The sequence below is a fragment of the Anneissia japonica genome, unplaced genomic scaffold (assembly GCF_011630105.1).
Source record: "Anneissia japonica isolate Jap-2015-1 unplaced genomic scaffold, ASM1163010v1 scaffold93_len1081246_cov171, whole genome shotgun sequence".
Classification (NCBI taxonomy): domain Eukaryota; kingdom Metazoa; phylum Echinodermata; class Crinoidea; order Comatulida; family Comatulidae; genus Anneissia; species Anneissia japonica.
In genome coordinates, this window is record NW_022726429.1 from 378,226 (window position 1) to 403,100 (window position 24,875).

The window sequence follows — 24,875 nt, forward strand, 5'->3', positions numbered from 1 at the left end:
GTATACTGTAGTACTCAAAGGACAGACAGGGACATCCTCACTTACAGTAATTTAGGGTATTTATCTGAATAAACACCCGCTTTGAATAAACTCTCCCATCACCATCGGATAAACGACTCCCCCCATCTAGAACCTCATTTGAAATAAATGCATCCCTCAAATAAATGCCCCAGGGCATTAAATATTTCCTCGAGTAAACAAATATCCCCTCCCCCAAATTACTGTAAACCATTGAGGCAACATCATTCTCAAAACATTTTATAATATACTGTACTGTACTCTAGGTTGGGATCAATAAGTCTTTATTCATGAAATAACACATTTTGACGGTAATTACAGTATGGGTTGTAGTGAAATTATGGGGCATTTTTTTGAATAAAAAAAAAAATAAATAAACGGCTCCCTCAACAAATGTTCCTCCACCTCCCTCAAAATAAAAACCTTCAATATTAAACGCCCCAAATAAATACAGTATACTGTATTATTTGATTTTTATTATCTAAATTTACAGCACAGCCCCTATTACTGAGGACACTTTACAAAGTCTTGTGAATAGTGATGTCTCAAAGGAAATTTTCTATTGTACTATATTTATAGACCAATTTATCAGGATTACTGTATTTTGAAACAGCGCCTCCAATGTCTCACACTCACTGGGGGACTTTCAGCGGCCTAGCCTGAGCAGCTGGCTAGTTGCAAATATATATAGAGCACTGCACTGCGGATCATGGCGCTTTACCTTTGCTATAGCAGAAGCAGACAACACATATGATCATGATGTACACATTGAAACAGCTTTTAAGACTTACGACCTTTTTTTAATATAAACATTTCGTTATTTTTGTTTTCATTTTAAATTATTCTAGTAATTCACTTTTATCATTTAATTATTTAATGAATGGTAACTAGGCAGAGTTGAAATGCCAGGCTTCTGGAAGTCCCCCAATGGTAGTTGCCAGGTTATCAGAAATTTTCATTTCAAATTTGGTGAAAATGGTGTATATACCTGTAAACACACTTGGTATTGGAAAATCATATTTTTGAGGTTTGAGAAACAGGATATAATGTCTGTATTATACGCTAAATTAATTATCAAATCAATTTTTCCAGGAAATAAATAATTATTTTTAGGCTATAATTTACATTGAACGTTTATATTCAAGATGTACTGATGGGTCAAATTTGTGTGGTGGTTGAAAAATTCAGGGGGAGTCTTTATGACCCAAAATAGTGATTTTAGACCACATTGGTAATGTAATTTGATAGGCAAATTACAGTAATATTTTTAGCAAATTTCTTTGAAAAATTTTTGTAGGCCTAGGGCTTAGGCCTAGCTACATTAGGTATACAGTATTTTCATTTTACAGTAGTTTGGAACGATATCGGGAGTGGGGGAGCTGGCAGTTGCCTATTAGACTACAATTTACTTGAAAATAGCTTGGGCCCGATCGTCCACACCAGTTGGGCCCAATCGTCTGTCACCCGTCTGACTGAACACTGCAGAAACTTCACATCGAACTTTGCATGGCGAGGTAAAACAAAATGTTGGAAAACTTTTCTTTTACGCATGTGCATTTGCATAAATGTCAACACACACACGCACACACACACTACACACAGGAAAAACAGTGAAGAGTGATTACAATAGTTCCTTATTGCATTTATATAGGAACTAAAAATAGGACTGAAAATATTTCAGTACTGAAACAAATACAGTTTATAATACACGGGCCATGAGTTAAAAAATTAACATAAATTATATTGCTTTTCTATCATTTAAAATGTGGAGAAGTCCAGTATGAATATTTTATAGTACTGGCAAATCTATAATGAACCATTTGCTTTTAATGAGCTCTTAATATGCTTAGTTTACAATACCAATGAGTTGTTATAGGATTGCAACAATAAATTTCTCATCACCAAAATTTTCCCATGAAGGCAACACCTACACCAAGAAACTAGACAATTAAATGAAAAGTTTTCTCAATGTCTACAGATAGGTTAATGACATCAAGGGGAACAGGTACACATCATGATTCATAACTTTGGAATGCCGTTCTGATTCACCTGAATTATAATAGAAATTGGAAACCCATTATTTGATATCGCTTTATCAGGGAATGTACAATACAGATTTTTATACTTCCCTATATTGGAATTAAAATCCTCACCAATTTCATTTTTTTTTTCTCATTGCTTCCTGGTTTGAAATTAGTGTGCGGTATAGTACAGTTTATGCTTACAGTAGTAATACAGTAAAAGGTCACTGCCAGTAATTTTTACTAAAATGTATACTACTACTACTGAAATCATGTACATGTACTTGCCAATTACATCCCTTTTAACACAGGTTCCGTAATGATGATTTAGGCACTTCATAAATCCAGAATATTTATTACTGTATTATTCTTATTCTTTGTATTCTTATAATTATTATTATTATTATTATTATTATTATTATTATTATTAATATTGAGAATAATCATTGTATTTTTTAAGTTAAATATTAACTAACTTGTTTATATTTGGACAGATTTTTAATATTAATTAATGTTGAGCTGCTGGTAACAGAATTGTTCCAATAATTAAAATTCTATGAATCACAGTAAACCATTCAGTGGTGCACTGTAGCAGAGGCCTACTTGAGTTGATTTATTATTCATTTAATTTATTAGAAATTCGACATAAGAAAAGAATGTACATTCTGAGTACAGAAATGAAAGGGTCCCACCAAAAATGTAAAATGTCAATGAGCCTATACTTCAAAATAATATGGCCTGACATAGACTGGGCCTTCATACATGTAGTGAAAAGCCTGACATCGAAAATAGGAAAAAATAATATTCTTGGGAGTTCACAGTCAATTCAATACAACTGAACTAAGGCCTTTGCTCCAAATATTGTTATCAAAAAATTGGATTTCTCTTACATATTTTTATATGTCGATAATAATACTAAGCTAGGCCACAGTAGTTCAGCAAATGTCAATGTTTAGATATTGGTAAGGCATGCAGTGTATGTATACTGTGTATTGCAGTAGTATCATGAATAATCAATAATAAAGCATTGTACTGTGCGAGTAGAAGCAAACACTGTTCGGAGACACAATGACCAATGTTTAATCACACATGACACAAGCCTGACAGTCTGGGGCCAAGCCTAGCCGCCACTGCTTCTTCTCCTCCTCCTACTTACGGTAGCGAGAGTAGGGGTTAGAAAACATCTTAAAAACAGCACTTTTCTCTTTGGATAAAGACACTCTGATATTCATAAATCGTGTTTTGAGCGTTAAATACAATAGCCCTACATTATATTCTTTACTGTTTTAATCATAACTAACTGATTAACGTCGGTTTCAACAATGAATGAACAATGAATAAGGTGATGGAGTACAAAAAAGAGACCGGTCAGATGAGAGGTCTACAGACACATGCATCTTCAATACACACTGAATTTCATTTGAATAAATGGTCCAGATAATCCAATGTCAATTACATAAAAAATATATATATAAAGGACATGAATTTCCAATAATACTTACAATAAATATGTATTTGCTTGTTACAAAGCGACCGATGGTAAATAATACTGCACCCAATAACACAATGCTTACTTCTGCGGTAGTCAGGCTACAACAATGTTCGATTTCTGAAATAAAATCTTTTCCGTGCGAATTTCCGTTTAGCTCGTGTTTTAAAAGTAAAAATGCTGATTTTGTAACTTCCCAATATCCCGGTATTTCAGGCCAGTTTTCTACGTCGTTGTTATCTGTAGACATTTTGACATATAAATGGTAGAGTGTGTGGAACGTGTTCAATATTCGCCTTTTCTATTCTCCTTAAATTAAAAATGCCAACTTCTCTTCCGCCGTTCACAAACCACACGGCCGCCGCCACACTTGCTGCTGCTTGCTGAGTTTTAAAGCGCCCCCTCAACGACGATTACGTCACATCGTCGTATGATTCATTCAATCTTTTTGGTTTCCTCCTCAATTGAAGAGGCCTTCAATGGAGGTAGTGAGTACTGATAGGAAGTCGATTAAATTGACAGTAGCAAAACAAAGACAGTAACTCATTTGTTTGCAAAAGATATGTACAGTATTTTAATTACTGTATTTAATAGTATATATACATACATATAGGCCTATATATACTGTATATATATATATTATATATATATATATATATATATATATATATATATATAACACATATATATATATATAATAAAATATAATATAATATAAAAGTTTGCCTATTTATATAGATAGAGCGCAATATAATAATAGGTTGGGATTTTCAATGTTGATAGGCCTACGTATTTGTAAAAACAAGTCACTTATCTATGGCCGGTCTGTAGAACCTCGCCGGACACCATCCCGGTATTTAAAAGTTTCGAATTAGGATTTCAAATACAGAAGCTGACTTAAAACCCATGAATGACAAAGTCTTGGAGCCAACACAATCATCTACGGAAGAAAGCATTGGCTATATGAATTGTATTTATTCGGTGTATACACTAAGAATAGCCCAACGCCGTTTATTTTTTCCTCGAATAAATGCTCCCCTGGCCCCCTAAATATATGACTGTAAACAAAACTAATGGAAGCAACATCATTCTCAACATTCTATTTATGTTTTACTCCAGTAGAATTATATTTTTCTAAACTGGTTGGGACCATTAACTCTTTATGATCGCCCAATAGACATTTTGACGGTAATTATTGTGTTGTAGTTCCATTACAGTGAAATTAAGAGCCGTTTATTTGAGTACTGTATATACATATCCATTTTACACCTAAAAAATAAACGCTCCTCGAATAAACGCTCCTCGAATAAACGCCTTCCTCGAATAACGCCCCCTCAAAAATTCGAATAAATACAGTAAATTATTATTAGGCATAGGCCTACTTCTTGCGGCGCATTTTCAGCCGAAAGAGATTCTTCCCGCACACCCCAGTAAATTCGGATTTCCTTATAAAATTCGATCCCGGGGTAGAATTCACTAACTATAATTTCAGTCTGAGGGAATATTTCCCACCCAGCTGTAAATACAATTTGATCCTGTTTGAGTTCAATTTCCATGGAAATGTGAAAAACAAATTGGTTGTTCAGGGGGAGTTCATAAGCAAAAGTTGAGGAGACTTAGGAAACACATGAGGGCGCTATACTACTACAATACGATTTGATATAGAAGAGAATCTACTCTCGGAAGTCCAGGGCGGATTTAGATCATTAACCATTGATGTGAGGATCACATTTTTACTATTAAACCTTATCATGTCGTTTAAAAGAAGGTAAAACCACCCATCTGGCTTCCAGGACTTTAGAAAAGCATTCGATAGTGTTTGGAGAGATGGCCTCCTTAAAGCCACCTGGGATGCTGGAATTGGAGGGAAAATCTGGAAAATTATAGATAATTTATATGATGATGTAACAGCAAAAGTTAAAGTTGGAAATACACTAACTGAATCATTTGAGGTTAGACAAGGTGTTAAACCAGGTTGTGTTTTACCACATATTTTATTCAATGTTTTTTTATTAATGAACTTACAAAACTCCTCCGTAATAGTGAATTAGGTGTAAGAATTAAAGGTGTCTGGATGGTGGGGTGGGATTATTATGGGCAGACGATGTAGTACTTATTTTTGAAAACAAGTTTGATATGTCAAAAATGTTGGACGTCGCTGGCAAATTTACTAAAGAATGGAAATTAGAATTTAACTATAATAAATCAAATGTTACGGTAATCGGTAAACGTGTGAATAGAGAGAAAAAATGGAAACTTGGCGATAAGTACATTTCAGAGGTAGATAATTACAAATATCTTGGAACCTATCTATCATGTAACCTGAGTGAACTTTCTCATTATGAATATGTCATTAAAAAGGAAAACGCCTAATTGCATATATAAAGGCAATCATTGACAATTTTAACGATTTCAATCGCGTTTATTATGGTAACATTTTATGGAAGACTATGCTCTACCATCTATTAACTATGCTTGTGCAACTTGGTGTAATACCTCAAATGATAATGATAAGTTAGAGTGCCTACAAATGCAAATGGCCAGACATATCCTTAAGGCCCCACGCTGCACACCACAGGCAGCCCTTTATGGCGAACTAAGGTGGTCACCATTTCTTTGAAAATGTCCTTGACTATTAAATGTTCATCATCTTACTAATGTTATGAAAGATATATCTGATCTATCAAAAAACAATGGCTAGAAAACCTTAATAGTAAATCTTCATTGGTTGATTATGCCAAGCTTGAATGTACCCCATGCTTGGAATGGTATCTTCTTGATATGTTAGATTTTAAGGGGCTAGTTTGAAATTCAAATTGAGATCAAACACATTGCAATTGGATAGAAGAACAAGTAAATAGTCAGCTGACACCACAGGGTTATGTACATTGTGTAATAATGGTGATGTTGAAGATGTTAAAACATTTTCTTTTCAGTTGTAGTGTGTTTGATGATATACGATTTAAAGAACTTAATGATCTAAAAAAAAAAAAAAAAACCTGGAATTATCAAATAACTGTAATTAATATCTGGAAAATATTTCAATCATCGGACCTTGATAAAAAAAAAAACAACTCAATTTCGTTCTTGGAGGTGAAAATACATTACTTAGTGAGGATGTTCTTAGAGCCTTTGACAAGTTTTGTAAGAATTGAGCCAAGATGGCATGGTGCAAATGATCAGAAATTAAGTCTACATCAGTTTAATATAAATATGTTATTATTTCTTGTATTGTTGCATTTTGAATATTGATTAGTAGTATTATTTATTAGTTTTAGTTGCTTCATTTTGTTAACCTTTTTTCTAACTTATTTGCTACTGTGTATTTATTTACTTCATACCTTACATTTGTTACACTAGAATGCATGAAACTGTAATTAATATATGGAGGGGAGTTGGGAGGGGTGGGTATATGGGGGTGTAACTGAATTAAGTCTATCTTAGTTTAATGCAAATTTATTATGTTGCTTTGTTTTTGAATTGTATACCTTGATTCACTGCATCTATGCATTTTTTATTTTTTTAAATTTTATTATTTTTATCTGTATGAAATTGTTTGTATTATTATTTATATCCTTCTAAACTCCAATTTTACTTACCTCTCATATTGGTAAAACTTGTGAAGGGTTTATTACCAGGTGGGCTTTCAATGATGTATCCAAATCAATAGGTTGTAAATCCTCATGCACCTGTCATTACCATTGATGGAATTGTTTTGGAAAAGTTGAGTACTAAAATTCTACCTTAAAGTTCAGAAAAATCTGAAATGGTACCAGCAGGTAAACCTCCTGAGCAGTACGAGACTTTATATGCTTAACCAGTTGAAGAAATTTGACCTTCTAGTTGGCGACTTAATTTCTGTTTGCACAGGTTAATGTAAGATCTATTTTAGAATACATCACTTCGTGGCCCTAGTTAGATGGTCGTGATGTTAAGGCAGGGGCGCCGCAACCTACGGCCATAATATCGGCGCCGGATCGAACGGCAAGCTTCTTGCCTTTGGTTCCAGTGGTGGAACAAATCTTCTCGGATAAGCACTGTATATAAACTGTATAACCCAGTGTACACAATATGCCTCGTATACACTTAAAAGAACCCAGTACATCTTTTGAGACGAGGGGGTTACCCCGGTGTACTGGGCCATAGAACCCTGTTGTTGTGGACAGGCGAGAGTAGCTGGGTTGCGGTTTTTTAAGCGGGTAGCTCAAACATGAAGAGACCTAGGGGAGAAGCAAACTACGGTACTGTAAGAGCTGGTCCACACCTCTCGAGTGCTTTGAGACAGTTTCGGTATAAAGCGCTATATAAATCTAACTACAGTACATTACATTAGTAGCTTAACATTATAAACAAAAGAAGCAAAATGAAATAGTTCAAAAATAAGCTTATCGATTATCTTGAAAAAAAAAATCTATGAAAAGGCCCAACGCAACGCAAATAAGGGAAGATTTAAGCCAAGCTATCGAAAATAATGCGGCAAGGATCCTGGTGCTTGAATCTAATGACAAGGCTAGAGAATCAATGTTATCAAATATTGTAACCGTAATAGAGAGCATGCTAGAACAATTAACTACCTGTCATCTGAAAATAATAGGGAACGCTTCTCCAGACGAAACAACACCAGGTTAGTGAGCATACAACAATCACCCGGTGAACATTGTATTGATATTACTAACGATATTCCAAAGAACACTTTACATTATCGAAAATACCTCCTTAATCCTTTTGATGTTTTTCTCTAAATGGAATTACTTGCGATGGGAATGGCTCACATATGAATACTAATTTACAATGTGACTACGAACACGTGGACAGTTTCAATACCAAATTATTAAATATTCAACCATCTTTTAGTGTATTTTATCATAATGCTCAAAGTTTATCTAAACGTTTTCTGAAGTAACTGATTTGTTTACCGCGTTAAGGTTAGATTTCTCTGATCTTTACTTTAATACAGAGAAAACTAATTTTTCATTTTTTAATATTGATGGTTATAATTTATTCCACTCATCAAGAACCAGTCGAACGGGAGGGGGGTGCCGCTATATACTTGGACCAGAGGTTACAACACATCAATCGACCTGACCTAAGTTCAATTTTATCCATCAAGTCAGAATATGTATAGAAATTAAAATGGACTCCAAAGACATTATTTTTGGTGTTGTATATCGTCTTACAGGAATTATCTCTCAATTAATTTAATCTACAAATTGCCCAGTAACTCCAGACGATTAACAACGAAAACAAAGTCGCATATATTTGTAGTGATTTCAACATTGATTTATTGAAATTTAATACTCAAGGACTTGCATCAGAATTTGTTACTGCCATGTTTAAACATTCATTTTATCCTTTGATTAACAAAAACCTACCCTTGTCACAACCAAAACTGCTACATTATTGACAACATTTTTTGCAATAACATAAGCGTTACAATCTCTTCTGGCATCATGTACTCAGATATTAGATCATTTTCCTGTATTTTCATTAACACACAGATTTCCAAACTCCAATTCCACACTTTCTAATTCTAAATTTGATTTTTAAATGATAATTAAAAAAATCCATAGCCGCATTAAGTGCTGACCATATTAACACAGACTGGTCAGACATATACCGTGTAACCAATGATCCTAATCGTGCTTATACAAATTGATTACCAATGATTACCAATGGTATGATTAAATCAATTGATAATCGAAATAAACTTTACAAAAAATATCTCAAAGCAGGTAAACAAAGACCGAGAAAAATATATTAAACATAGAAATAAATTAACTGCCCTCCTCCTTATTTTAACGACAACGTCAAAATAACAGATCCTTTCCTTATCTCCATCAAAATGAATAATTATTTCGCAGACATTGGCCCAAATCTCTACAAGAATATTGGTAATCCAATTGGTAATATTAAAGCTACATTTTTTTTCTCCCGTACCCATTTAGGAATTCTTTTGATGACAGGTGTAACCCAGGGACTAATATAAATAACATCTAAATTGATGATTTATATGTTAACCATTTGTCATATGCAGATGATCTCGTGTTGTTTAGTGACACAGTATATGCCTTACAAGATTTGTTAATTAAATTAGCATACTATTGTAATACACGGGTTGGTTTAATAGTAAAGGTTGAAAAAGTAAAAGAAACTCAAAAGATATGAAAGGTGAAAATATATAAATTTTGAAATAGTTAGGTCATCCAAATATCTAGGTGTCACTTTTAACTCCACAGGAAAGTGGGAAAAAGCGAGATACATAAATTGTTCGCAAGGAGATAAAGGACTCATTGCACCTGAAAATGTGATACAAACAAATTTTGTCATATAACAGTTGGTATTTGGAATCGTCTGTTTCATGTAACAGTTTATCCCAATTATTTTATATGGCAGTGAAACATTGGGATTAAATATTCTCAAACATATTGATAAATTACAGATCAAATTCTGTAGGTATATTTTAGGCATTGGAAAATCGTCACCCAAAGAGTCGGTTATGGGTGAATGTGGAAGGTTTTCAACATCAGCAAAGAACATAAATAGCAGAAGAATGAGCTCTTCGCGTGTTTGCATTAAATTTGATGGAACGTCCGTGTTTTATGGAATGGAGAAACTAATGAATCCAACCACTCAAATATATAGCGCCGCCACTCGGATTGCGCGTTCTACTATCGCGAACGGCCTATCATTTGATATTTGTTATTTTTGATATCAGTAGATTAAAATCCCACTATCCACTCTCCCAACTGTTCATGAGCTTAAACAAATGGCTGGAGATACTGGACCAGTCACTGGCAACAGGTGGACTGCCAACTGCGTCAGTTCATCGCTAAACCAACCAACAGACCATGATCTTCACGAGCATACTGGGTTCAACTGAACAGACTAATCTCTGGACATGGCAGGTACAAGGCATTTATGCAGCGCATCGGCCTCTCAGACTCCAATCTCTGCCAATGTGGTGCGGTGCAGACATCCACACACGTACTGCAGTGTCAGTCAATTGGAATGCAGAGTGATTTTGCCACAATCAACAGTGAGGCAAAATTCAAAACTTGTCTTCTAATGCTTAATGTTTGCAAGTGCGTCCATACAAGAATATATCATACAATAATCTATCTATCTATCTATCTATCTATCTATCTATCTATCTATCTATCTATCTATCTATCTATCTATCTATCTATCTATCTATCTATCTATCTATCTATCTATCTATCTATCTATCTATCTATCTATCTATCTATCTATCTATCTATCTATCTATCTATCTATCTATCTATCTATCTATCTATCTATCTATCTATCTATCTATCTATCTATTAATCCATTCTGTAAGTGGCGGGTTATCCGCTGTTTGGGTGTGATTTGAAATAAAAATAAAAATAATAGAAAATAAAATATAAATAAATAAAAGATACATTCGTATTCCAAATGTAGATATTACAAAATGTTAAAGCATATGTTTGAAGTATATGAATACTTTTACAAAATATTAATTTTAAATATAAACGAATTTTCCCAAAATTTAGATTGGGTAGGCCTCCTATTTTGAAACTAAAGGTAGAAAGTTGTAGATGGGTAAATATAGAATGAAAGTTCTGTCACTTAGATAAAATAGAAGACGAATATAATTTTGTTTTAGTCTGTTCTTTTTATTGAAATTAGAAAAAAAACATTTCTACCACATTTGTTAACAAAAATACTTCAATATTTCAGTTGTTTCATTTAATGTTGTCTAAAGATGTGAATATTGTCAATATTTTATAAAAGTTTGTATATAGTTATAGAAATGTATATTTAGAAACCCCACTTAATTTACCAGAAACCGAAAGGTCCACTGATTAATCTCAAATATACATACTCCAAGTATCGGCATCACTTAATTTGTATTTATGTTTTATTAAAGGGCCGGAGGCCTATTTATTGAATAAAAGCATTCGGGTGCAGAAAGAAAGAATAAAATATACCAGCCATGGAAATGAATAAAGGAACTCTTTACAAATTTACCTTACTTTTCTTATCATTATAGTGCATCATGAAGATTCTTTTGAATATTGTATGACTTCGTGTTTCTTATCACGTTTTCTTCTGTACGTTAAAGACCTGATCAATATTATGTTGCGTGCGTGCAGATTATTATTATATTGAATTAGATTTTAGATTTAACCTGAACAAAAATAATAAACACTAACAATAAAATAACTAGAACCAATGTATCAAATATAAAGGTAAAGAAAAAAAAAAAATTGGTAGCAGACGATAAATGAATTGTCATTCGAGTTTAGTTCCTCTTTGATATTCCGTCATTCTAAAATCAACGCCTCTGTCTGATATCAACAATGTTACTCTTCACTTGCATCTGTGTGGCTTTCAGTTTAATTTGTGGAGGACTTGGTAAGTCAAGCTATGTAGATATAGAAGGCTATATGCAAAACTACTAAACCTGATATATTTGGCAGCACTAAGGTTGCACCCACCCATTATTATATAGCATTATTTCCTCCAAAAGTAAAGTTTATAGAAATTGGTTTTTCAAGCGTCGCAAAGTTTGTTAGAAAATTTCACACTACGAACTAGCCATGGTTGTCTGTTATAGCGTGGTTACACTTTTGCCACCGGTGGTGTACTATAGTATACTATATCAGTTAACTACACCGGTTACGCCTATTTCGTACACACTTCGAATTTTCCTGCAATTCGTCGTTTCGATCGCCTGAAGCTAGAGGTCTACTATTTATAATTGCCCCTTCACACATGAAGGTATTTTTAAAACTGTTCATCAAATCCAGCCATTTTATAAATCGTTCGTTTTAGGGGGAATTTGCCCGATTTTGCTCACCAAACAACCTCAAAATGGAAAAGGGACGTTTTGGGTTGCATTTCCGATTTACCTTATGGTGGAATGCAAACTCTTGCATCCTCTTTTGATTTTTTGACTCAAAATTACTCTTTGCCTTCAGAAAATTGGTTCTGTTGTCGGAGTTACTGTGTTGGACAAAGCGCAGGATTGGTCCAAGCATTAAATAGCGGTTTAAAAAATGGTAGTAGCTAGTTATCTATAACTACAGCACCCGTTTCACAAAATATAGCATTGTGTCTGTTGTAGCACATGAAATACTTTACTTGTCCTCTATTAGCTTTTGGATGATAGTGATGTTGTCTTCTATAACCCTCTTTAAATAACCGAATCGCTTAATTATTATTATTATTATTATTATTCTTTCTTTAGGCACACAACACATGTGCCAAGGATGGCCAATAATGAGGCTTATTGAGTGTGATTGTTTTTTAGTCGTGAGAAAAAGTCCTACTCTCTGAGGAATTAAACCCAGGACCCTGGGATCAGAAGGCAAACATCTTAATCACTAAGCTATTCCACTCCACCACTGAATATGGACACAAAAGTCTTTAAAATATTATTTGGCATACTAACAATATTTCTGGTGCACACACAAGTCACGAGTCAGTCCTCTACGGCTGACTCTAATTCATTATTTTTATAAATTTCCTTTAACGTTCTCTCAACTTTATATGTTCGATAATTTTTACACAATGAATCAGATATACTATTTCTGATTTTCTTGTTTATTACCGGTATACAATACCTTAATATTTATGAATTTTATTATATTCTATTTTATTTTATTTTACCATTTTTTTTTAACAAAGTGAAGGTATTACTCTTCTAATGCCCTTGACAAAACTATTGTGTTCATTCGTTAGATACGACGTATCCTCGAATAAACTTCATTGCAGACAGTGAATTAAAATAGGCCTATCATCCAATTTTACGAATCCGATATACAATACCTTGATTTTGATAAATTTTATTATTTTAATTACTTTTTTTAATTACCAAATAAAATAATTTGAGACATTTCTCAAAAAATTAACAGGTATTTATTTTTTACATCCGAAAATCTGACGTTGAAAAGCCTTCAGACTACATTTTATTTATTCGTTAGACACGTCGTAGCATCCAAAAAATATTGTATAAGTCATCATTCTAGACTACAGGTGGACAAAGTGCGCCCGCGGGCCGAATGCGGCCCAACAGTGATTTTTATTGCAGCCCGCGAAAACGAATTAAAAACCCTATGTGTGCGGCCCGCCAAATATTTTTGATCAGAAAACACCTTGTTTTTTACTGCCCGACACCGATCATCTGTAAAAGGTTAATGTTAAAACTGAGAATAAAGTGGTATAAAAGCAGTGCATGAAGGTTTTTGGAAACACAGTGTAAACATAAAAGTTTTGCTGCGGCCCCTCGGTGTTAAATCAACGGTCACTTAAAAGAACAGTACTGTAATAATAACATAAAATACAACTAATGTTAACATTTCTAATAAAACAGTAGTTTCATCAGAATAAAAAAAATGAGGTTTACTGCTGAGACAAACATACAAGCATTTATAAGTAAATAACAATGAAATTGGTGTTGTTTTTCCCTTTACAATTTACAATTTACAATTTTGACTTTGAAATGAAATTGGTTGAGAGCTGTTTAAACGTTCTATTAAATGTGTGTAGGTATATGTGTATGTATGGGTGGGCATACATATGTGTGTGTATTTATGTGTATGTATGTATATGTATATATTTAAATGTATGTATATGTATATATATATATATATATGTGTGTGTAATAATATTTTATAATAGTTTTCTGAATAATGTGGACCTTATACACATTTCAGATGCAAGCAGAGCCTTTATCGATTTCAATTTTTCCGCTGATTTACGAAAAACAGACTTGTATAAACAAAAAAATGCAATTGTATATAATGCGGTTTACATAAGTGTTTTCTGTACCTAAAATTATTTAAAAAAATAATGGCAGTGCATATCAAACTTTGTTCAATGCTTTCGTTTATTTTCTTCCAGAAGTGTCTGGCGTTTCTGCACGCTCATAATAAATGATTTCGTCTTCTTTTACATTGCAAAATAAACAACAATCATTGGCCGATAGTTTCCATTTAAAAAGTAGTGACCTTGTCGATATTATACAATGCAGTAATTTAACGAATATGTATTTAAGTTGTATATATTTCTTTCTAATGTTTTTATACAATGGACAGACAAAAGTGAAATGAATTTAATCTTGTAAACTTTATAGAGTCGCAAAATAAACAAATTCTACTTTCCCTGTCAATATTCATGTGTCGCCCCTTTTCAATCATCAAATTATACAGCGTGAAATTATTGTTCTATACCTTAGATTTAAATTATAAACATAGGCCTAATTTTCATATATATTTTCAGGCTTAATAATATTGTAATAAAACTGAAGTCGTGAATTGTTTTTTTTTTAATTATTTCTTTTCCCTTTTGAAATGCTACATCTAAAATTCTTTATGAAAAAATAGGTAAAATGTTATCATCAACTAAATTATTCCATATATGCCTATCACTAAAATCAAATTCATCTAATATGTTTTTTTATTTCGAATGCCCAACAGTTTATGCCCTTTTCTGTCATCTTTGTTTTTGATAGCAAATACTTGGTAGGCCTAGTCTTTATTTTCCTACTTGTTGATTTTTATCCAGTACCGATAATTTATCATTTTTAAAATTTTGTAATATTTCATAGGCATTCTACCTAACCCATTTCTCAGACCTCATTTGGACATGATTGTTGCACATTCACAATGTTTTATATGTACATTTTTTACAGGCCAATAGTTGCAGTCTTTGTATCCCCAAAGTTCAGACCCGTACAGTACCGTAATATTGGAATAACTTGACTTTCAAATAGCTGTAATTGTATTTCTGCAGATGTAAAACCTAAATTTGACATTTTATTTCTTACGCTAAACAATACTCTTTTCCACTTTTCTGCTTGTCGTTTGACATAATGCTCCAATTTCCATTATAATTAAACTGAAAACCTAGTTTATATTCTTCAACCCATCGACATACCATTTATTATCTCTTCCTACTGCTACTCCTCCATTCCGAAACACCAAAGCTTTAGTTTCTAATTTATTTATTTCTATTTTGTTAGTATTGCAGTATTTTTAAGGCAGTTTAATTGTTTAATTCTGCAAACCAATTCTGGAGTATGAAAACAAAATTAAATCATCTGCAAATAATAAATGTGATATGATATTATTATCGATAGTACAAAAATGATTTCCTTTTAGCAAGTTTTCAAGTCATGTAGAAATAGAAATTTAAAAAATAGGGTAGAGAACATAGCCTTGCTTTAAACCTCTGTGAAATTTAATGAAATTTGTCAAAACATGGGGCGATTATATTTCAATTTATGTTTTTGTATACATATAGTTGAATAAATATAACTTGATTTTTCACTCTCATTGCAATAGAAAAAGCATTAAGATGACCTAATGAGTGATACAAATCCACAAGAATAAATGTTGAATATTTCGTCGTATCAACGACACACCAGCAACTGAGAAAGAACTTAAGCAGGCAAGGTCTTATATATTGTGTTAATAAGCAAACAGGTGAAGTGAAGTTTCTAGAGAGACAAGTAATGAGGGCGCAAAATAAGGACAATCAAGAAATGAGAAAGGCGTCATTGAGCTCATTCCTTAAACCGTGTAGTTTTCCATAATTGTCTCGTAAAGTCCAATTATGGCATCCCGTATTAAAATAAACAGGACCCAGTTGAGTAACACTTGTGAGTTCTCGGGAGAGGGGTGGGGCGGGCTCCTACTAGGCCTACTACGTAGCACTTTGCCACCAAGCCTTAACAGTGGTAGTAGAAGGAGGCCTCACCACCCACTAAGAGCTCACGAGCGTTACGCAACTGGATCCTCTTTATTTTAATATAAAGTATTCCATAATTGGACTTTACGGGAGAATATATGGAAAACTACACCGTTTCTGAAATATAAGTACTGTAAAATATTATTTAGCATCGAAAGAGCTTTCCTACGATACCAAACACAACTTCAGATAAGTTTAATTTTTTGACCTTTGACCTTTTGTGTCATTTATTAATTGGTCTATATCTCTGTAAATATGTATTATTAGGTATAGGTGTAATGAAATTAAATGATCATCGTATAATTCCCTTTTCATTGACACCAAACATGACCGAATCGTATGTGGTGTGTCAACCATCTTGTAATTCAAAATGGCGGCTGATGACGTGGTAAAAAAATTGCACCTAACTTTTTGAATTCAGCACACCAAAAATGATAAAGTTAGCCATTAAAATCCATTTTGGCACAAAAATTTAGCTGGATTACATAGCAAACTGTACTATTATACTATAACCACTTAACTTTGGTAATTCATTCTCATTCATTAACCATCATATTTGAGATAAATATGTTGTTTTATGTAAATAACAAAATTATCATTAGATAATTTTATTTGCTAAACCATTAATGTTCCACGTTACAACCTTAGCCTGTTTGGTAATTGTTGGGCTTTGGCCTATTTCCTATTTTAGCTGTTTAATTTTCTCATTACAGTATCATAGGAAAAATTTTATTTCCTATAAATAGTTTATCGTACCTTTTTATAAACCTTTTATTCCTAGCGATAGCTTCCTGAGCTGTATTTTCGGTGCTAGTATTCTCCTGATAGTTCTTATTCGTGGTTTCGATCGTCTTTAACATTTTGGTGTTTATCGTTGTTCATTGGTCATAGGGCCTATTCTCATTTTCGTGCTCATCCTTCATTTAAAACAGTTTCATTTTCTTTAAACTTAACGACGATGCCGTGACGCGGTATTTACCGGATCAAATATTTTCAAAACGTCTCTTAACGTAATGCAGAATTTTGTTTTCTCAGTCTCTCCAGGTTTCTTTTTGTTCTTCTGGCATACCATAAAATACCAAATTGTTTCGCCTAGATTGAGCTTCTAGTTTATCTATTTGCAATAATAATTCCGTATTTGTTTTTCAATTGTGTATTTTGCTCTTCCATCTTGTGGTTAGGTTTTCTACGCTTTTTGTAAGGTTGTTTACTTTTCCTTTCATACCTTTGATGTCGGTTGACATTTTATCTACTTTTGTGTTTAATATTTTAATTTCATTTAGTATCTGTTGTATTGGATCACCATGGTCGGCTCTTGTACCATTCATTTCATGCATCCTTGTTTGACATGTTAATGGGCCTGGGTTACGTCTAACATCTCCTGTTATTAAAAGTAACGAGCATATAAAATGTCAGTCGGATCTCCAGCCGTAAGCTAATCAATATGAGATTGTACGTACCATAGTGTCTATATGTTTTGATCATCTCTTATTAAAGGCAGTTTAATATGTTACGAATTTCAGTGGCTATTATTTCCACTACAATGAACAGAAATTCAGACAAGGGGCAACCTTGTCTTATTCCACGAACATAACGAATGATTCGGACATCCAACAATTGTTTGTCACACAGCATTTGGCCCCATATAGTGTTTGCACCCAACTTATTAAAAAGAATCACCGAAATTATATTTGTTTAATTACCGAAAGCATAAATTTCCTATTTACACTGTCGAAAGCGTCGAAAGCCTTTCGAAAATCTAAAGAAATAAGAGCACCATCGGCATTTGTTGTTTTTGTGTATTCCAATACATTTTTTTAAATATATAAGAACACATTTTATAAGAACACTGAGGTTGAAATTACTTAAAAATTAAGAACAAAATAAGAACACATTGAGGCTGAGGTAAAATTTCAAATAACGGAGGTTTATATTTTTAAAAACCAAAATATTATATCTGTACATTATGTGCAGTAGTTGTGACTGTAATACCCTCTATAAACTGACATTTGGGGGCCATTTTTTGTGTGGTCACTTTCACCTACATTCCAGTACAGTGCATACTGCCGTACAATTGAATAATTTTTTGTTTAAAAGGTGTGTAAACTAAGAACAAAATAAGAACATTTTGAGCCTGAAATCGGCCAAAAAATAAGAACACTGAGCCTGGGCAAAATTTTACTGGTTCTTATAAAAAAAAAAAAGTGTAGGTCATCCGTGAGTCGGATAATTTCTCCTCCAAATCGACCTTTAATGTCCTTTTGATCTGTATCTACAATAGAATTAATTACATCTTGAACTCTGTTAGCCAGAGCAAAGGCTACAATCTTATAATCTAAGTCGGTATGTATTTTGGGTTTATAGGTGTAATTTTACCCTACCTGACGTGGAAATGTACCGAATACTCAGTACATTTGAAAACAACTACGAAAAAAAAAAGTTGTTCTCGGGTGGGACTCGAACCCACGATCTCCAGATCACTAGCCTGGCATCATACCTCTAGATCGTGGGTTCGAGTCCCACCCGAGAACAACTTGCGATTTTTTTCGCAGTTGTTTTCAAATGTACTGAGTATTCGGTACATTTCCACGTCAGGTAGGGCAAAATTACACCTATACATTTTCTCCTGACGCAAATCCAGTTATTGTCTATTATTCCATCACGACAATAACAATTACTATTTTGGGTTTCCATTTTTTTGACTTTATACTTTTTAACGACTTTATATTTTTATGTGCTATTAAGTATTATCAACTTCATTTCTCATTATAGCAATGTTCTGTTGTACAAACAGACATAGTAAGTCTAGTTATTTTTAGTTTTACTATTAAGCTTTTTTTATGTTATGTATGTGCATGTGTGTGGAGAAATAAACAAAACAAACAAATAAATCCACAGATGTCCGAAAGGGGGGGAAGGGGGTGATCGAGAAACAACACTACCCAAGGTGTCCGAGGGCATGCCCCCGCGAAGTTTTTGTTTTATAGAAACAACTTGGAAATAACCTCTGAGGCGTTTGGGTGATCAATAATTCTTTTTCTTTCTTTCTTTTTTCCCCTTTTTACATTCCCCCTAAATTCGCCCCTGAATACAAAATACAATATGAATAACAGACTGGAGTTACTAATTACATAAGTAAATACACAATATGCAAATACAGTATGTTTATTTTTTTAGGTCTTAACCGAATACCTTATAAGCAGATTTAATTTTCTAGTCTATTATATTGGAGTAGAGTTGAATAGCTTTGTGAGTACTAAAATGTTCGCCTTCCAACCATAGTGTCCTGGGTTCAAATCCTGTCAGATTCTAGGATTGTTTGTCCATCATGGCTTTTTCATGTGAATGGAGGGATTTTTTAAAAAGAAATGGTGTATTACATACAGACAGACGTGCACGTATACATCCATGGACAGATGGTGGTAAAGGTATAGCTAATAGAACACTAATTTTCACACCCAGGCATAAGACTGTATAATTTATTATTTGGGACCATTTTATATTAGACTGTAGGCCTATTGTATTATAATACGATAGACCAAATATAAGAGTTTATATATACAGGGTACGTTGATTACGATCATTCCTATGTTATTTATATATATTATTATGAAGGAAGGGTCTCGACATCGGGGGCCCCTGAAACACAGGTCTGAACCGCCGATAGTTACCGGTACGCCACTGCTCACATCTCTAATGGGTTGTCAGCTGTTAAAATTGAAGTATAGTGATAATTACAATGTGCTTTCTTTTCTACAGCAAATGTTGATAAAATATTCAATTAAAAAAAATATCCTAAAAGAATATTGCGATCTTTTAATTTATTAGGCGACCCCATTTTGTGTGCAGGGAGAACACGTCCAAATTAAGTTCCCCGGTTCCCCCACTCATTGAATCCCACCCACTGAAATTTTGAAAACAAAGAAAATCACGGTCAAGTTGTTAAATAGGCCTAATTAAATTATTTTGCGAGGTGGCGCCCCTCACATAATCGAGCCTCCTCTCCATTTCATTTCAAAACTTTTAGGTACGCCACTAGGATTGGCTTAGCCTGATTTTCCTCTCCGAAACTACGACGAAATGGGAGGTGGACGTTGGGTTGAACTCTTGCATCCTCTTTTGATTTATTGACTCATAAATCTCTGTTGGTCTCCAAATTGGTTCCGTTATAAAACGTAAAGCATTGATACAAGAACTAGTATTCGTGAGCTCAGTTACATATGGACAGGTCTGCAATCCATACAAATTAAGATGATTCCGTGTCTTCCATATTTTACCTCGACGAAAAGTAATTTGTCTTTTTTAAAAACAAATCATGGTTTGTAAAAGACAAATTATACCGTCGTTGTATTTTAATAGAAACACAAACTATGTTTTGTCCAGCCATGCTCAACTTTTATTAAGATGGAGAGGAGTCACACTAAAAGGTCAATCTCAATATGAAGAAGTAGGCCCTACCTCGCCTGCTTGAACAGGATCTAGCACAGAGGCTGTCAAAAACATCATGGGATCGCTCTGAGTGCGTCTGTTGGTGTTCGACAAAGAGTCAAGATAATTATATAAGTTTAAAAAAAAATAAGAATTAATTTCTTTAAAGACAATTTTTCCACATACTTAAACTACCATCCCTCATTCGCTCACACGCACACTAATCATAATAGAATAGTTCGGGTGTTTCAAATACCACTCTAGTAACTGTGAATCACTTTCACCTAGCTGACACGATCTTCTCATCCGTCTAAATTATTTTCCTAGTCTATTCTGAGATTCTCTTCACCAGATGCTGACGGAGGAGGAGGGGAGATGGAAGAGTGAATGTGAAGTGGGTGGGGGGTGCTGATGATTACGTGAGGGTAGCTAAGTGGCAAAGTGACTATTCGGATCCAGGAATTCGGAATAGATGGGGTCGAGTCACTCTGAGGGACTTTCACAAATGAAGGGTCTACCTACACCACCTCAGCCGCACCTTAATTGTATGGTTATAGCACCATCCGTGATTTTGTCAACGGATGCCATCAATGACGGCCATGTGTCTTCCGAAGAAGACGGCTATGCTACATCAGTTACAGTAACCTCAGTCTAGATGGTCGAAAATGGCACTCTCAGATTTGAATTTGAATATATATTTTTTTAAACCAATTTTTTAATATAAAATGTTGAAAAGGTTTAGGGGTTGGGGCTGAGTATACATGTCCATTTTACACATAAAAAAATAAATAAACACGTCCCTAATAAATCCAGTAATTAAACCTAATCTGTATATCATTAACTATATATATCTTATATTATTTTATATATATAGTAATCAAATAGGCCTAGACCTATAATAATTGTGACTGATGAAGGTGTTTAATTTTTTTTTTCAGGCTATTCAAAGTTGCAGAATCAGTACACTGTGAGACATTATGAAGAACCACATTCCTGGTTGTATCTCAAAAATATTTGTGAATCATCAAGTGGATACCTTGCAAGCATCACAACCGCCGATGAACTAGCTTATGTCCTGGAGTACATGAAGGACTTTCCAGCCAGTTCCTATGCCGTCGGTTTATCACGCCAGGCGGGGTATGATCGGCATGTAGACGGAAACTGGAAGTGGGAAACAGGAGAGGCTTTTGATTCTTCTATTACTCCATGGGGTTCAAGTCAACCTAATGTCATCGATAGTAAACTTGTCGGGGTTCGGATACAGATCGACAATGGTTACAATGGCCTCAATGACAAACGTGCTACCAAAATCGATATTTATGGATGTATTTGTGAATTTGGTAAGTGGTACTAAGTAAGTGTTGTGAATTAAAATATATTAAGTTTATATTTGATATTATTAATTGATTAGGCCTATCAGTTTTCTACAAGTTGTGTTGGTTGATTTGTGCGAATGTTATTAATTATAATTTAAACTCTGGTAACTTGAAATTGAAATATTGAAATTGAAATTAAAATCTAAATGTATTCAATCTTTCATAATTTAAATTGTTTGAAATAATTATTTACAATATTTATCCAAAAAGCTCTCATAAAGTATTTTGAATCGAAATGAATTTTCTCCATAAAGAAAATCATGATGATTAGGCCCTTTGCCTAGGCCAACATGTTTACTTCAACTGTTGAGTCCTGTGCGTTCAATGTCCATATAATTTGTTTTGCCATTACAAGTATATTGCTATTATATATATATATATATATATATATATATATGTATATATATATATATTGAAAGTATTGAAAATGTAGAACTTGTAGAACTGGGTATTATCACTCTACAGACTGTTTCATGCTAATGCAATCTTCAGGAGTGAGAGAATACAAGGGTTGTGCAAGTATATGAATGCTAAGACAGGTGAAAATGCAAATGAGTTAATTGTTTTTAAGTAGGTATTTGTTGCTGTGCCTGCATTTAGACAATAGCTCGGTTCTTTTGTTTAGTGTTGACTGTTTGTCTGAATCTAGATGTGTATAAGAGACAGAATGCCACGTACCTAGTTTTGCCCTTCTGATGTAGAGTTTTCAAGATGAAGGACAAACTAACATTTTTCGGACTAGTCGTCACATATTTATTTAGAATATGCTCAAGTTTTGAAATTGATATGACTGTTCTTGTACCAGCTGGTAGACGAGAATGTTTCTATCAGTCCATCAAGGCAAAACAAACTTTAGACTTCGAATTTCAGGTAGGCCTAGGCCTTGTCTCTTATACACATCTAGATGTGTATAAGAGACAGGTGATACACAGCGTACACAACAGTTTCAAGTTCATTCAGTGCAGAGACATTATTGGTACAGCATGTATGCTACAGTAGTACAAAACTTTACAGTTTTATTTATAAAAGGAAGCTTTGGATTAATTTTTACATTGAAGGATTCATGGATGTGTTTGACATATAATTTGAAATAATATAAGTATGATTAATATTGTTTTTACAATTGAAGGATATGCTTGTACTGTACTTTTGATCATTAACCTAGCTAGGCCTAGGCCTACGCTTCATAAAAGCTAAATTGGATTATCATTTTTTACAGAATATATATATTTATGTATGTATGTATAGGTATATATAAATTAAATCAATATTAAACATTCTTACATTTTGAACCTCCAAACTATTTTGTAATTGAGTTGCAAAATGTAGTACGGTATACTATGCGTGGGGACGTACATGTGTGCGTGTGTAAAGCCGTGAACTTTATTATTCCTTTATAGACCTTCCGCTTTATTTCCAATCTGTGGAGAATCGTGGAGTAACTAGGCCTATGGATGCTTCGTACATGAGATGCGCGATGCGATGTCGGCGACAGACAGAGTGCCAGGGATTTCATATCGATGATGCTGGATGTCAGCTTGAAGATGGAGTAAATGATGACAATAAACGACAATATGGCAAAATAACCTATCATCGTAATTAAGAGAAAAAATGACAAAGTTGATAGTACGGTATTTTAAATTCTTCATTCTAATTAATTTTGATTTTTAGACCCCTCGTCTCTGTTTTAATAAGACTTAGACTATAGAGTTTGACGTTAATTATATCAGAATGTCAGTCTTGTAAAGTTATAGAAGTAAAGTAAGTATACCGCCCTAGGCTGTAAATTTAATAATATATATTTATTAGATAATGTTCATAAAATAAGTCCAACATATATTCAAGATATTCTTCAAAAGTTTCAGCTTGGTCGTGTAGGTCTTAGGTCCTCTGATGATCCACTACGCCTTGTAGATTCCTTTACAAAAAGAGTTTTTGGCGAAAGTGCTTTTTCTGTGAATGGTCCAAAATTATGGAATAATCTCCCCTATGATATCCGCCAGGCCCCCAGTGTGCAATCTTTTAAAAAACACATCTTTTTTCTAGAAAGTAGTTTTTTAGTGGTTTTTACCTATACTTGACTGATGCGCTTTGATCTTTTTTTTGTAAAGGCGCTATATAAATGTTTTTTAATAATAATAATAATAATAATAATAGATAAAATATAAGTTAAACAATCTATAAATATTACGTTTCTTAGGAATTAAGAAAACTAGATCAGGCCCGTAGCCAGGTCATTTCAAGGGGGGCTCTCTGGGCGTGAGGTCCAGAGGCCTGCCTAAGGGCCCCGGTAGGGTCGGGGGGGGGGCGATTTACGAATTTGTGTAACATTCTCAAAAGCATTCAGTTTTTTTAAATTCAATTGGCCTATTTGTGGCAAAGTAAAAATTCAATTATAAAAGAAAGATCAATACTACCGTGCTAATTTCTGTATATTGGACTTTCTTTACATCATTTCCTGTTTCATTCAAGATTTGGATCGGATTCCCCAGAATATTTTGTCTCGCCTGAACTTTAGTTTTGGATTCAGAAACAATCGCAATTCGCTAAATATATAGTGTGCACCATGTCGTCAAATCACGTGAGTAGTTTTTAAGTTAGTTTTAAGTTTTCCCGTTTTCGAATCCCTTCATTTGTAATCCCCCATTTAAATAAATTATATCTATCCTTTGTAAAGTTAATAGAGATTCTTGTTGTTTGATTTATGGTTGAATTTATCTATCCGACTGAGCCGAGCCAACTGGAACCCAAGCCTCCACGACTTACTTAGTGATAATTGATAATCGAATCTGGCGGGATATATATATA

The 24,875-nt window shown here is 33.7% G+C and overlaps 2 protein-coding genes across 2 annotated transcripts in view; one reads left to right on the plus strand and one right to left on the minus strand.

Moving 5' to 3' along the window:
* Window positions 1–3,933, minus strand: part of LOC117113184 (ceramide synthase 1-like) — a gene marked incomplete in the record, with an annotated part of 44,076 nt that extends 40,143 nt beyond the window's left edge. The window contains 1 exon segment of the mRNA XM_033256469.1: window positions 3,542–3,933. Within this exon segment, the coding sequence (XP_033112360.1) occupies window positions 3,542–3,778 (237 nt within the window).
* A 7,700-nt stretch (window positions 3,934–11,633) lies between these two features.
* LOC117113194 overlaps window positions 11,634–24,875 on the plus strand; it is a 15,711-nt gene continuing 2,469 nt past the window's right edge. The window contains exons 1-2 of the mRNA XM_033256482.1: window positions 11,634–11,925; window positions 21,630–22,031. Coding sequence (XP_033112373.1) covers window positions 11,871–11,925; window positions 21,630–22,031 — 457 coding nt within the window. The 5' untranslated portion in view covers window positions 11,634–11,870. The remainder of the gene's footprint in view (window positions 11,926–21,629; window positions 22,032–24,875) is intronic.